Source organism: Lissotriton helveticus, chromosome 3_1, assembly GCF_964261635.1.
Source record: "Lissotriton helveticus chromosome 3_1, aLisHel1.1, whole genome shotgun sequence".
NCBI classification, from domain to species: domain Eukaryota; kingdom Metazoa; phylum Chordata; class Amphibia; order Caudata; family Salamandridae; genus Lissotriton; species Lissotriton helveticus.
The window spans coordinates 1,873,281,161-1,873,296,169 of record NC_136061.1 but is presented as its reverse complement, the minus strand read 5'-3'; the positions used below and the strand labels follow the sequence as shown (position 1 = coordinate 1,873,296,169).

The window sequence follows — 15,009 nt, the reverse complement described above, 5'->3', positions numbered from 1 at the left end:
AAACGGACATGTTCCTATGCCAGCCACTCTGATGAGGGCGGAAGATGCAGTTTGGTAGAAAGGAATGAGATGTATACACATTGCACAACAAAAGTAATGTTTTGCCACCCCTGGAGGATATGGCAGATCCTACCTCATACAGGGAGGTTGTATGTCAGCAAGGATATGGTTTGGGTGATAGAGCTGCCTGTATGGTAATGGACAGGCACCACTGCCCCAGCTGCAGAGATATCTGGGTACTTGGTACCGAATTTTTCGTCATGAGCAATCACGGATCATGCATGTGCGCCATGCCTTCGTCCTGTCTCATGGATTGCGGTCTTGTTAGACTGGGAGGGGTGCACACAGCATTAACTTGGAAGTGAAGGGGTACTGCTCTTATCCAGAGTTAAGAAGCATGAAAGCCGTGGTGGCAATTTACCATTTTTCGTGACAGTGGTTAATAAAGTGAACAGCCCTTTTTAACTGTCACTGGAGTGACGCTTACTGTTCCACTGATGTAAAGTTCCACTGCTGTGCAACTAGCTTTCCCTTGCCCTACATCATGTTAGTATGTAGCACAATGCAGTGCATGTGCAATTACATATATGGGCCATCTGAGGATTAATTATTACCCAACAAGGGCCTGGATAACGTCTATTTGCAGTAGCTACATTGACGCACTGTATAAGAGAAAGATTTATGTAAGTAGTTTTGGCCGATTTAGAGGAGCCTGCGTTGCACGTTTATATCGCTTGTACCCCGTATAAACACTGTTCTAACTGATATAAACTTTCGTTTTTCAGTGTGACAACTACATCAGTGTCATATGAAAAATTACTACCTAGCTGTGATCCAAGGCTTGTACCGCGAGTACTCTGGACTTGAAATACTTTTATGTAAGTAGTTTCTAGAGACCGTAGTTGTCATAGTGACCATTTAAACATCCTATAGTGATCTCACAAATAGTGTCTGGTTTTATTCCACAGATAGACTTTCGACCGAATCACTACGTGCCCTTTCTGGGAGCTACTTCAATTCTTGCGTACATTAATTAGAGAAGAGTGTCGCTAAGAGGTCAGGACATACTTTATGCTTTTATTGTGCTGCTTTTTAGCGAGGGATCTAGGCGTACTTATCCATACGTTTGCCTTCTCCCCCTTTTCTCTTTCCTCTTTCTCTGCAGTTGCGGAGTAGTTTTTCAGCCGCACGACGAATATAGGGCTAGCTGTCCGCGATAGGAGCAACCGATTTCTCTATTGGGGTAACAGGCTCGAGATACGAGGTTGGTGCCCGGGTATACTCTAGAGCTGTATTTTACAGTGATTGGCTTAGATGGTCATCTGCCCTTGCCAGGGAGTCTAAATGTATAAGGTGGCTTCTACCACTAGATACACTCTAGGATGAACCATGCTGAATTAAATATGAAATGCTGTACCAAGATTTCATTGCATTTAGAGTGGTAATTAGACATAGAACTACCTAAACGGGGTTCGAATGATTTACTGATATGATTGCTATAAATGTGAATAAATGTAAATACATGTCGTCTGTATTAGGATGATTATATTGAAGAAAAACTCTTGTTGCACTGCTGTATCTTTGTGTGTTTTAAAAAAAACTGACTTTTGTGATATGGTGTCTTCTTTCTTTATATAAAAAAAACTGTGGATAGGCTGCTATGATATTCGGAGCAATAGCTGGGTTTCATGTAAAATGACATTGTGGTTTGATTAAATGTACAGGATAGTTTTAAATTATGTCATAGGGAGATCACTAAGACATATTTTATGTAATTGCAGATTTCTTGGGAATACAGACTATATTTCCTGATGAAGACGGCGATATGCTAAATGTCCGTCGAAACGCGTTGAACTGAAGGGAATAACATTATTGATATTTGATTTAGGTTTTTTTGTGTATTTCCATGCTTTAGGTGTATGAATTTGATTAGATGAACTTATGGTTTTTGATTCATTCCCCTGTTATATTCTCTGTGTTCCCAATTCCGTTGTGATTTTATGTGTTTTTATTAATTTTATGTATAAATAAACTGTGCTTATTTGAACTTTTTGTTATTTCATAAATTTGAAGCCTATGCATTGCTCTTAGTTTCTTAGTCTATATGGTTAAATCTGTGTTTATGTTCATAATATTTGTTGTTCTTCTATGGCATTGAGAAGTTGATGTCTGCAAAATTTATATGCCCAAAGGGAATTTCATTTTTGACTTAAAGTCTATTGTTGGTACCCCATCCCTTTGGTTTTGGGTCCCTCTCTCTTTTATTAGAGAGTTAGACAATTACATATATGTGCTGTGATATATCGGAGCTTGTGTATGGTAGAGAATATAGAAGTCTGTGGTTTATGTTTTGGTATCCCAAGGCCTGAGAGGCTTGTAGAAGTGGAGGAGCCACCCCAGAAAGATTTGTGGATCGTCTGTATTCCTGAGAGCTGGGTGGGGTACAGACACATGTACAGACACAGACACACACACAGGAAAGCCAGGCTGTAAAGGTCACTCACTGGTCACAGAGGAATGAGCAGATCTGAGAAAGGACATGGAGCCAATAAGGGACAGGGCTGTGGGCTTTGGTAACCTTTTGTTATATCAGTGAGGCTGACATCTAGGTGTGATCATCATTTTTATGCCTGCGATCTTTATTGTACCATGCATATACACTCCTTGCAGACTTAGTAGTCTTAATGCTCATTCTGGGGACTAGAAAGTAAGTATAAAGTATGTCAAAAAGACGGGAATGGACCAGAATAGCATTTACCAGCCTGTTTTCACTAGCGACCACAGACTGTAGCTCAAGAGTACCTGCTGCCAGTTCTTGCTGCATCCCTACGGACAGCTGGCTCTATTTATGTGTTCACACTCTGCCTCTCAGAGGGAGTTCTACCATTAACTGCCCTCAGCCCAATCTCTACATTCAGGTCATTAAGTTGGAGCTCTGTCTGCATCCATCTTTAAATGGGGTAAGTTTAAAGGTGGAACTGCCCATTTGGTGTCGTCACCGTGAGCCTAGCAGATCTTCGCTATTGAGTGGCTCTAAGGTACTATTAAAGTCACCTGCTACCATTAATTTAGAATGTGGTGAGCAGCTAGCTAAGCTCTCTTCCAATAAGGTTTTGGTGGGTGAAGGTCTGCCCCCTTTAGTCCCCCTCGCATAAAGGTTCAACAGGTCAATGGAGTCACCCTTCCTAGGGCCCTTAATGGTAATCTACAGGATATCCGGGCTGGAGCTAAAGTGGTGGGTAGTCCGGCATCCCAAGGCTATGTTCATCCAGATAATCAAACCCCCTGTCGGGCACCCTCTCCCAATTGCCATTGCCAGTGAGGAGAAACTCATAAGGCAACTCAAAGTCGAAATACAGATTACCCCTCAACTTCCTTTGTTTCGAAGACTGGTGAGGGTGAAGAAGCTGCCAGAAATCAAGACATAATTAGGAAAGGAAGTCAGGGATTCTAGCTGTCAGACAGGAGTAGCTTGCAGATGTGTAAAACCCAAAGCCAGACACACCCCCCTAAATAGATGCCCTAATGTCCTCGGGGGGTACACGACTGGAACAGCTGTAGCCTAATAGTAGCCCGGACTATATGTACCTCTCTAAACCTCTGTCCAGCTCCCAAAAACACTGCACCAAAACCTTGCAAGAGGTCTCACAGACCGAGGGGGCAATGGGATTGGCAAGTCTTTTCAACCCAAACTGTCAAATCTATGCACATCTTGGCTCCATCTCTGCTGCCCCATTTTTGAGGGGATGATTGTGGGGCAGTGCCCACAGATGTATCCTGCCTTCTGAGAGGCCCTGTGCTGGACTCTACTCGGCCTATACACCCTAAACCAAAGCACTGGGAGAGCTGAAATGACATTTCCCCAAAACAGAAGAAGGACTTCCATTTTACTTCAACCCAGCGCCAAGAATGACAGTGCTCCTTAGCAGAGGATTACAAACAAGAACATACATAAAATGACATTTTTAGAGCCAGTAGCATGCCTGTTAATTAAAAAATTGCTTTCTTATAACAGCTGCCAACTGTCCCTGCTTTCCAAAACATAAAAAGATACCTCCCACCATTTTTATCCGTCCCGCTCTAAAACCGTGACATGAGCTTAATTTCATGAAATCTGACGGGGCAGCTGGCGGAAAACCGAGACTGTCCGGGCAAATCCGGAACGACTGGTCACCCTAAGACTAATTAAAGGCCAACGCGGACATCAACGAGCAATGGTCCACAAATGACCTCAGCCAGTACCGCCCAGTCAGCAGCATGCAGGCCCTTCGAGGAGTTAACGAGTGACGTATGCTTGGCCAGGACGGCCGTGAGCGTTATTTGTACAGGACTGAGCCCTACCCCAGGCCGCACTCCTATCACCGGTCATGCGAACGGCTTACCCATTCCAGCGGGCACAATTACCTGGGAGTAGTTCTGCAACGTCACCTCCTTTCAGTCTCAGACAAAGAGGGAGGCTGCGGCAGTGCGCGAGCAGGCAGCGCTTCCGGTACACAGTGGACCAGTTGCAACTAAGCCCATCTGAAAGGACACAAAGCACAAGTGTAAGGGCGGGCAGAATGGGGTTCGAAGCACAGGTGTGCCACAAAAAGCAGTAACATTGATTTATACGGCTTCTTATCTGTACTTTAAGCGATTGCAAACTCCCGTACAAACAAGCTACACAGGTCACTGCTCCGCTACACCTGCCACATCAGACCGCATAAACATTTTACAACCCAACAGACACTTGTTATCTACCGTGGAGGAAAGGCACGTTGAGTTCGGAGTTTACAAACACACGCATTTAAAGACGGCCATTAAAATAGTGTGTTCTCTGAGACAGACTCCGCCCCATTTGTGCCGCCTCAGTGTCTGCGACCGCTCAATGTCTCTTCCTGTAGAGAACACGGTATTTATACAGGTAAGCTTCGGCATGTGTCTGCGTGTGCCATCGAAGACGGGGCTAGCTCTTATGTGTGAAGCACAACCGCTGCCTGGTGCTCGTGTAAACGCGGATATAGTAACATCCAGGACCCACCACTGTGACCCACTATTATCCCCGAGTACGGTACCACTGACACATTCTGATGCACCACCATTTCAATATAAATCTGAAAACTGGAGCCCCACGAGCAGGGCTGAAAATGGTTTCTATTATGTTTTCAATCTACAATTGAAACCGCTCATATTACAAGTGGAATCAACCACAGGGGAAAACCGGCTGCAGAATATTGTAGCCCAACAAACACTTTTAAATAATAGTTGCTGTCATGGTGAAATCCAGACGTTTCTGGAACCCAGCAACAGGGACAGACTGGCCCAAATAAAAGATTTTAAGCGAGATGTAAATATTTAGGCCCCTGTTTTAAGTGTGATTGTTTGCACACAGTCTGGAATCCAGGGTTTTGCAGTAAATACCGCAAATATTAAATTTCCTCCTGCTGATTTATCAAAGTGAAATCTGTTGATGTTGTTCAGGGAGAAATGTGCGAGAAAACCCGGGAGAATGAGAGAAAAATTCGTTACATGCAGAAGTCGAGGCAGTAAACAACAATTTCACATCTAAATCTCCCGCCTTCCATACAAACTCAGTGTAGAAAGTATTTACTGAATCTGGTAAATAGCTCACCCAGGGGTAATGGTATCGTATCTATAGAGTCTGGTTAATAACTCATCCCTTACCTCCAACTTATAGTCGAGAACTTGGGCCTAGAGAGGTGCGAGTGTCAGAGGACAGGAAGATCCAGCCAGGCCTTTGGGGATACCCGATATGTAAAGTCAGGAGAGCATGGATAAAGTAAGCTTAAAAGATTTGTTGGTTTTGAGTTACAGCCTCATGACAGTGACTAAAAGAAATCTCATGCAACTCTACGGACTTATGTTCCTCAAACACCCACATTTCTTGTTCGTTCAGCCCAAAAAATGAAGGCACCTTTAAAAGGTTAACATGGCAACTCCAGGACTGCTCGATTGAGGGCCAAAACTACTCAATAATTTATAAAGCAATGTCTGCCATATTTATGGCCTCTTGGCACTGGCTGCAGTAGGAGTGGCATTATGTGAATGCCTGTACCTCAGTGACAATTCGCCCTTTCACTTAGGTGTGCTTGGACTGGTGTTTATGTATTACAGCTTGAGACCTGCAGTCCTTGCAATCTTCCAGAATGCAGAGATCTGCTTGCTATTTAACTTGAAGAAAGTAAATCACCCTTCTCTTAGACGTTCTCTTCAACATACCCCAGTGGAAACACAGACTTATCTCAAGTCCTCCATCTCAGCCAAAAATATCTCTTAAACAAATCTCCACCACGTAAAAAAGTAGCCTGTTACATTGCTTGCTCTTGTAGCACTTGCCTACTCCTGGTATCCCTCGGCTCTACATCCAAAATAGAGGCAAAACTGACTTCTTTGCACAGAATGCCCGGTGTAAACCACATTTACGTCCGAGAAACACAACCTAGTGAACATGAGAAGCGCAGAACTTCTTAGAAAAACTATTACTTTATGCCTGCAGCTCACTTGTGAAAATGATTTTGCTTTGTGCGCTGTACAATTCATCTAATTTGTTTAGGTTTTCCGATGACACTACATTACCAACAAGCCATGGATCTGAGACTGTCTTGCCCCACTTTACAGCAATAGCTCACAAAAACGGAAAAAAATCCTATTAAAGAGCTCTACTTATAAAGATGGAGAGAACAAGGACAAAAGCCTGATCCTAATCAGAGCCATCTCCCCACCAGATTACCAAACAGCTTAATTTTTTAGAGGTGACAAGACGCAACCAATAGAGAACCTTACCCACAATTTAAGAGTCCTGGGGACGTACAATGGATAAGGAGATCTGAACCACTCAGCGCCATGACACACACTGTAGTCTTTGCGCCAGTCGCAGACTAGGAGGGTGCACCATTTCAAAAGAAATTGCTTGTTCCTAGCGCAGGCCCAACCCCGGGCCTGCACTGAGAACAGCGCATTAGCGGAAAGCTGTTTGACCGCCGGTCTGCCTTTCACTGTGCAGCAGCAACCAGCCTGACTTGAAAAGGTCTGCCTGCATTTGCCCGCATGGGGATATCTGCGGGATTGGTGGCAGGCTCCAGGGGTCCCCTTTCTCTCCTTTTAAGGGATGCTGTCAGAGCCCCAATGAGTATGTGCCACATCTGTGTAGCACATTTAGGGTAACCAACTGGCATGGGTGCAAATTCAGGACGGTCAGCGTAAAATTTAGGACAAAGGGTCAAAATTCAGGAGAAAAATTCAGAACAGAAGATCAAAATTCAGGACAAAAATTTGGGACAAAATAGAAGTTGTACAGACATATCAGAGGAGGTGGCACAATCATATATATAAGTAAATAGACAACCAAAATAAATACAAGTCAAAATAAGTTTATATAAGGTTGCGCCAATCGTGCACTTCACAGTTTTTCAGTATGTGCGCAGCTTTGCAAAGCGACATCGGGCCCTTTCGCCAATCAAGATTTGTGCTAGTAACAATAAACATTATTAAATAGTATTTTTTGTATTTGTATGTTGAAATCTGTCTTTTAAATGTTCAGTGAAAACGCTGTTAGTTATTCTATTTTCTCCAGCATGGCGCCAAGAAAAAAGCAGAATGCTTTGCCCTAGTCCCATGCAGGAGAAGGCACACCGCATGATGTTACTACATTTGGGCGCATTGTCATTCTGAAGTGCTAATCAGCTGCAGTCTCAGAATGACAATGGGCCAGTCCACAGTCTGCGCTTGACAGGTCCGGGAGAAGCCTCAGCAGGCAGCCTCTACAGATTCAAAGTTAAGAGCGAGAGGCCCGAGTGAAATCTTTTTAACTCACGGGGCCTCTCGCAGTGAAACAGCATTCCTTACTGAAATTTCCTATTTCGATTTTAGTGTGATGCCTGTAATGCGTCCGTAATTTGAGATCCCCAAATTACGGACGCCTTACAGAGATCATACTGAAATGACGGACGGTCCGTGAAATTTACGGACGGTTGGTCACCCTATTCAGTGCGCCTCCTAACATCTCCTTCGCCTATGCGTCTGTAATAAGGCAGAGTGCAGAAGCAAAGTGTTCCTCACCCCCATGCCAATGAAGGGAAGCCCCCTTAAGACTGAGTCAGGGCTAAATTTGTGTCAGCACATTCTGCATTAAAGAGGGGGGCTGCACAAGCACCTGCGCCCCTTCCTGGAATAACAAAGTGCTCTGGGGCACAGAAAGTGGGTGCACATGCCCGATGCACCCTCAGAGCACTTAGTAGACCATCGCCCCTTGTACGCAGAAATCCTGAAACGTTCGGAATCCCAGACTTTCACTGTTGTAACCAAGTGCTTATGCACCCTTATCTACCATCGTGTGCATCTCCTATGCTCAAGGTCGGACTGGCCGTCCTGGGCATCGGGCGTTTCCCGGGAGGCTCGAAGGGGTGGGGGCTGCTTTTGCTACTGGGAGACGTTTGTTTAGTAATGCAGCGGTTTTGTTATGTTATGTTACTGCCAATTTCTAAAGCGTAGTTTCACCGGAAGGTCTCTTGGCGCTAGGTAGCTGATGCAGCATTAATCCACCGTTACTGGTAAGCCTGTTTAAAGAGACATGTCTTCAAAAGTGGTCTGAATCTGGTGTAGTTCGAGGTAGTCCTAAGCTCCAAGGATAATGCATTCCATGCTCGAGGGGCCGTAACAGAAAACCTACACCCACACGTCCTTTGTTTTTCATGAGTAGGGATGACCAGGGGGTGTAGGTGAATGGATCTTAGTTCTCTGGTGGGGCAATACTTGGTGATCTAAGATTTTTTGAAGACGGGGCAATTCAAATGTAAGACCTTACAGACCGACCGCAGCTCCAGAACCTAGTTCTCTGTGCCAGTGACAACCAATGGAGGTCCTTGGTCACCCAAGAGAAGTGTCTGCATCTGGGCAGATGAGATATCAGCAGAGCGGCCTGATTTTGAATTAGCTGGAGCCTGCGCAGAAGAAATTTGGGGAGACCTAGATAAAGGGAGTTAGCGTAGTCAATTCTAGACATGACTAACGCTATAATTTCTTGGATCAGAGCCTCCCTCGTAAGAAACTTCATTATCTTTTTTATACATTGTAGTTGGCAGAAGCAGGCCGAGGTCACTCTACTGAGGGGGGGGGAAGGGAGGGGGAGGGGGCATTTCGTTGGGCCAAAAGGATTCCAGAGCACCACCCTGTTCTTCGTGATGATTATCTCGGTTTTGTCCGGATTTAGTTTCAGATGGTTGCTGTTCATCCAATCCCGGATGAACAGCATCGTGTCCTGGAATTGCTGTCTAGACTAGGAGCTATCATTGATCATAAATAGCAATTGCATGTCATCGGCATAGTTAAAAAGGTTAACTTTCATGTTTTTAAGGAAGTTGACCAAAGGACCAATATCGATATTAAAAAGATTAGGAGAAAGAAAGGAACCTTGTTGCACCCCACAGTTCAGTTGAACCTCTGCTGAGATAAAAGGGGGTACCCTAACCGATTGGGATCCATTACTCAGAAATGATATGATCCAATTCAGTGCTGCACCCGCAGACTGGCTGCCCTGACCCGGTCAGCCAAAATAATGTGGTCCACCATGTCAAAAGCCGCAGATAAGTCTAGTAGTATTAGGGCTTGAGTATTAACCTTGTCTACTTCCTTACGCATGTCATCTACCACTGACGTAATCACTGCTTTGGTAGAGTGTGCGGGCCACAATTGAATATTTAATGAAAAATGTGTTATAGAATGCACAATTTTTTCCAAAATTTTATTGAGGGGAGAACTCTCACAAGAACCCTAGTAGCGGTAGACTTGCTCACTGCGCTCGCTCGCTATGCACTGCATGGGGGCTGGTCTGACAAAATGTGCCAGGGCTGCTTTGGGTTCCCAGTCTGGCCCTGCCTATATGTATATTTTGACATTAACCTTTGTGTTTAAATCTGGGGTGGACTTAACATGCCAGATGCCACTAAGCAGATGGAGTATTCCCCCATAAGGGTCTTCAAGTCCAGATATAACAGAATACAAACACACAAGGCTGGTTATGTGCTGAAAGGGTCTTTATTACAGGCTTCATACTTCGTACAGATGAACCCAGCACAGAGTGTCTTGCTGGATCTCTCTCTCTAAATCATAGAAGTGTTTGGAAACTTAAGGTCTAGGTCACTGGTCTTATTTTCCACTGTTGTCTTGACAGCATTGGTGAATGACAGGGAGGTGGAGGGAGTCCACACATGTCCTTTGGCACATATGTATGAGCAGGGGCGGCTCCTTCGCTAAGGCGGAGGAGCGTCGCCCCACTGCTCTGCGAGTAGTAATTAAAGGAAAACTAAATTGATAGTAACCAGCGTTATTATCATTTTTAGTTTTCAGTTTCCTCGGGTGGGCGGGGCTGGACTGCCAAGGCAGGGGCCAGGAGGAGGAGTGGGTGCTCCAGTCTAAAGTGTGCATAACTGTTTGACCAGCCCTCTTGCAATAGGTTATAGGGAATTACAATAAGAGCATAGGGCCGGGCAAGACCAGAGCATACATTGCAGATGGGCTGAGGCGAGTGGCAGTGGGGGCAGCTAAGGTGTGTATTAGAGAAGTAGCGATTGAGTTGTTCTGGCGTTAGGTGGGCCTGGTGTAAAATTGTATGCTTTTAAACTGAGGAGTTTGAGACACTCGTTGGGGAAATTCCAAAGCCTGGTCCCAGTCGGTGTTGTGAAGTGCCTGTCTGATATCACCTTCCCATTTGCCCCATAGGGCCATCAATGGGATCCCTGTGTGCTCCCTTATGGCTTTATATATCCTTGTTATCAGGGGACGTCCTATCCCCATGTGTAGCAGTGTCTATATGACTGAGCGTGTTTGGGGTTCCTCATCCTACGTGGACCAGAGGACAGAGCACTTACTGCGTAGCTGCCAGTATGTTCGATAATGCTCCCTGGGAAGAGAATAGTCAGAGATATTTTGATAGAAAGAAACATAGTGACCATCTGTAAAGAGGTCACCTGCTGTGATAAAGAATTGCTCATGCCAGCTCCTCAGGTCAGAGGTTGAATAGGATCCGGGCAGCGTAGCAAGCCTTGCAGAGGGAGGGCAGGAACATATAGTGGAATATGACGTGTGAGGTGGGAGGGGTTAGCCAGACATCTGCAGGCAATCGTGATTTGCATTAACCATGGGGCCAGAGGGGCGACTGTGGGAAGGAGGAAGCCCCAGAGCGCAGATGGTGTAAAGGAGCTGAACCCATTGCATGTTTCTCCCATAAGTCATTCCGCTAATCACGTTGAGACTCATTGCAACTGCATCGCTATGTAGTGAGCCTCGAACAATGGGGCTCTGATTTCGCCTCTAACGACTGGCAGTTGCAGCTTTTTCAACACAATACGATGGTGCTTGTTCCCCCAGATAAGCTCCCCTAACATGGTATCCAGGTCCCGGAAAAAGCATTATCCGGTGAGACAACAGGGACGTTGGTAAAACCAGAGAAGCCCCAGCAAAATTATAATGTTGGATAGGGCTATTTTCCCCGTTATAGCTAAGGGCAGGTTTTTCTAGTACTGCACCTGTGATTTTAGGGCAATAAGTGCTCTCCTCAGGTTACCTTCATACTGGTCGGTTGGAGAGTGGTGGAAACGAACTTGGAGTTATTGAACTGTATCGCCCATCGAGTTCAATAAAGTTCCTCCAAGTCGCACCTTGAGCGGAGTTATGTTGCAATTTAGCGGGTACACACACACGACTTGGCTCAGTTCACCTCAAGATTAGCTGCATGTGCAAATTCCTGAAGCGTAGTATGTATTGGTAAGAGGTCTGAGCGGATGTCGTGAATGTAGAGAAGTTGGCCATCCGCATACAGACACATCAAGAGGGTTGTACCATTCAAGGGGACCCCTCACGCCTCACCCTCCAGGAAGAGCCTGGAGACGATTGGTTCCATAGCTATCATGAATAGCAAGGCGGATCGGGGGCATCCCTGCCTAGTGCTTCTGCCTACAGAAAAGGGTGGTGAGATAAGCCTGCTCAGGTGGACCCTGGAGGTGGGGTCAGTGTATAACAGTTTTGTGAATGCTCTGAGGCGTGCATCTATCCTCATCCCGACCAGTACTTGGAAAAGGTAATCTCATGTGAATGTGTCAAAAGCCTTTTCAAGATCCAATAATAATCAACCTGTACATGAGAATTGTCTCGGGGCTTGATCCATCACATGAAACAGGCAGCAAATGTTTGGTTCATACCACGCCACGTCGGTTATGTGCACCTCATGATCAGAAATGATACAGCCTAGGAAATTGACCTAGGCTGTATCTGACCGAATCAAGGGTGGAGGTATAGCACAGAATTGGTCATGGCACATGTAAAGGTTAAGTGCTGCAGAACAGAATGAACAAACTTGGGAGTGTGGGTACACGGACCTCCAGGTATCTGCAAGTGCCCACTGGCAGACCCACTCTGCAAATCGCTCCATCTGGGTATATGGGTGAAACGTGGGAATGGGGGGTGGGATCGATCCCTCTGTAGGGCAAGCACATAGGTGCAGTCTCCACCTAGAATGCATGGCGTCCCAGTTTTATGCAGTAATACCCTGGAGAGCGTGCTCTAGATGTCCTTGTGATCAATGCTTGAAGCATAGATGCTTGCCAGGAGAATTCGCAAGCCACCCTCAACAAGCGCATACCACCCCTCCTTATTACTCCACAGATGCAGAGTAGGTGATAGCGATGACATATCCTCTCCAGCACCTTTGTAAGAACTGCAGCTCCACCACCGTGGTGTGGATTTCCTGAAGGAATATGATGTGCTCATTCTGTTGCTTGATGTAGGAGTAAACCTAGTAGCACTTTCTCACCATGTGCATACCACGGACGATTAGGAACCGTATCTTATCAAGTGGCCATATTGCAGGTGAGTAGAACTGCCAGAGAGGGGCGCTGGGCTTATCAGAGAAACCTCCCTGGAGGAACTAATGTAGTTACCCATCTTCTGTGGGCTAGGTGATGTGTACCTCCCAGGCCGGATTGCTGGGTGGTGAACTGTGTTAACAGGGGAATTAACTTTAACATGCAGGGCCTACTGTAACCAGCAGAATGTCTACACTGATAGGACTGGTGAATCATTAATTGAGATGGAGAATCAACTTGATAGCAGGACACAGTATGCACGCAAGGCCAGGCCATGGATGGCACAGGGAAGAATAGGGGGGAGGGGTGGGTGCCTCACCACCCATGGCAACTGTGCGTTCAAGGTGAATAGTACCGTGATACCTGGGTGTCATGTGACCACCGTGGTGTGTGGCAGCCCTCTCAGAGTTTGAGTCATGTTCGATGGCGTTCTAAAGAGGGTCAATAGTGGCATGGATTATATTATTCGATCTGCCTTCTGTGGGGTCACCAACAGCAGGGTTTGGAGTCCTGTCGGGATCCATCGGTCATTGTGGGGTAGATGTCTGATGTGAAGATGTGGGGGCCTTTCTCCCCTTCTGATGCGCTGTCACCATGTCACAGAGACAATCCTGCCTAGAGGGCCCGTGCCCATCGTATATCATTTGTTCAAGTGCTGGGGGCCTGGTCGTTGTGGACATTGGGGGGTATGGGGGGGTTGCTGTCTTTTTGCTGAGTGGGCAGGAGGAGCTTTCCACAGGACCCACAGGTGTTTCGTTGTGGTGACGGTCAGCCCAGTACCATACGTGCTTGGGGTCTGTGAAAAAAAGGGATTTACCCTGGTCGTTAAAGCAAGCCCTAGTCCTGGCTCTCCAGAAACTCACTCTGGGGACAGGCACATCTGTTTCCCCTCTATGCCTCTCAGCAAACTAGGTCCAAATAGTAAGTGTAAGGCTGACAAGTGGAGAATGTAACACATTGGTTTAAACTGTCCAAATGTGATGGTAGGTCTCATGAGAATGGTACCCAGCAAACAACTATTGCACGGTGGCAACAGAGTTACCATGAGCTTTCATTTGACATAGCCCAAATCTCCAAGAATTATGCATACAACTGTCCAAGTACCATTTCAAATTGGCATTGTGTTCATACAAATTACAAATCTAACCTTTGCCCACCAAATCTTTTCCAGTCAGCATTTTTTGTTTTGTTTGATCAAGGGACTTTATCGTACCTGGGACCAATGCTTCTTTACATTGTTGGCTGCACCTCTGCCTGCTGCGGGTGTTGCGGACCTGCAGCACTCGGAATCCAGTTTCATCTGAGGCACTAGCCCTGCCATCAGAAGCACACAAGGAAAGCATGGCCACCAGAACCAAGGTAGCCCACATCCTGAAGGTAGGGTCCTTCCACCTCTGAGTTTGTAGGTCAGCCACTCAAGAGTTTATTTCAGCTGCTACACATCGTGCTGGTTCTGAAACAGAAAACGTACACAGATGTCTTCAGTCGATATAATAAATACAAGGTTAGTAAGGTTTTGTAAAGAATCTGAAAATTAGCCTTCTGCATACTGGAGTTCTTAAAGTGCCAACTTAGGCGGTTATCTGCACGCTTGCATTTTTCCCCTTACACTTTTGCCAGGTCATACCATGCAATTATCAAGGGAAGATGTGTGGAAAACTGTAGTAGATGTTTAAATTTGTGCATTACGTACTTCTTTCCGCATGTAATTCCCCATTTTCCCAGGGCAAAGTATTAACCAGAGGCATTTATTATATCAGGTAAATACCTCACCCTCTTTTTTTTATTTTCCCAGGTGCGGTAAATAAAGCCCCAGCCTACTTACAGAAGACCATTTAGATGGTAGTTAGCTTAAATTTTTTAACAAAAAAAATGCCATAGTACTACTGAACCAACAATGGGGAGCAAATGGGGAACCAAGTACACTTCTTTAGCAAACAAACTCTCTCAAGATAGCCAGGCAGAGTACATAAAGAGTATGCACCTTTAAAACTTGAACCCCTCTTAATGACTGACTGTGCAGTCGGTAATTACATTTATCACAGAAAAGTACTTTATTACACATAAGGAAATAGACTTTAGATACCAAAACAATTAACATGAAAAATAAAACTCCATCTCCTTCTTAGCTGCATGTGCACCAAAACACTAT

At 45.5% G+C, this 15,009-nt stretch overlaps 1 protein-coding gene across 4 annotated transcripts in view; it reads right to left on the bottom strand.

Annotated features, from left to right (window-relative positions):
- The window catches only part of C3_1H11orf24 (chromosome 3_1 C11orf24 homolog), a 257,203-nt gene that overhangs the window by 12,092 nt on the left and 230,102 nt on the right, over nt 1-15,009 (bottom strand). For 2 of the 4 annotated variants that reach the window (XM_078682853.1, XM_078682854.1), the window contains exons 4-5: nt 14,071-14,310; nt 4,405-4,521 (exon numbers count right to left, since the gene is read on the bottom strand). In XM_078682853.1, coding sequence (XP_078538979.1) covers nt 4,405-4,521; nt 14,071-14,227 — 274 coding nt within the window. In that variant the 5' untranslated portion in view covers nt 14,228-14,310. The remainder of the gene's footprint in view (nt 1-4,404; nt 4,522-14,070; nt 14,311-15,009) is intronic. The other 2 variants (XM_078682856.1, XM_078682855.1) reach the window with 1 other exon arrangement.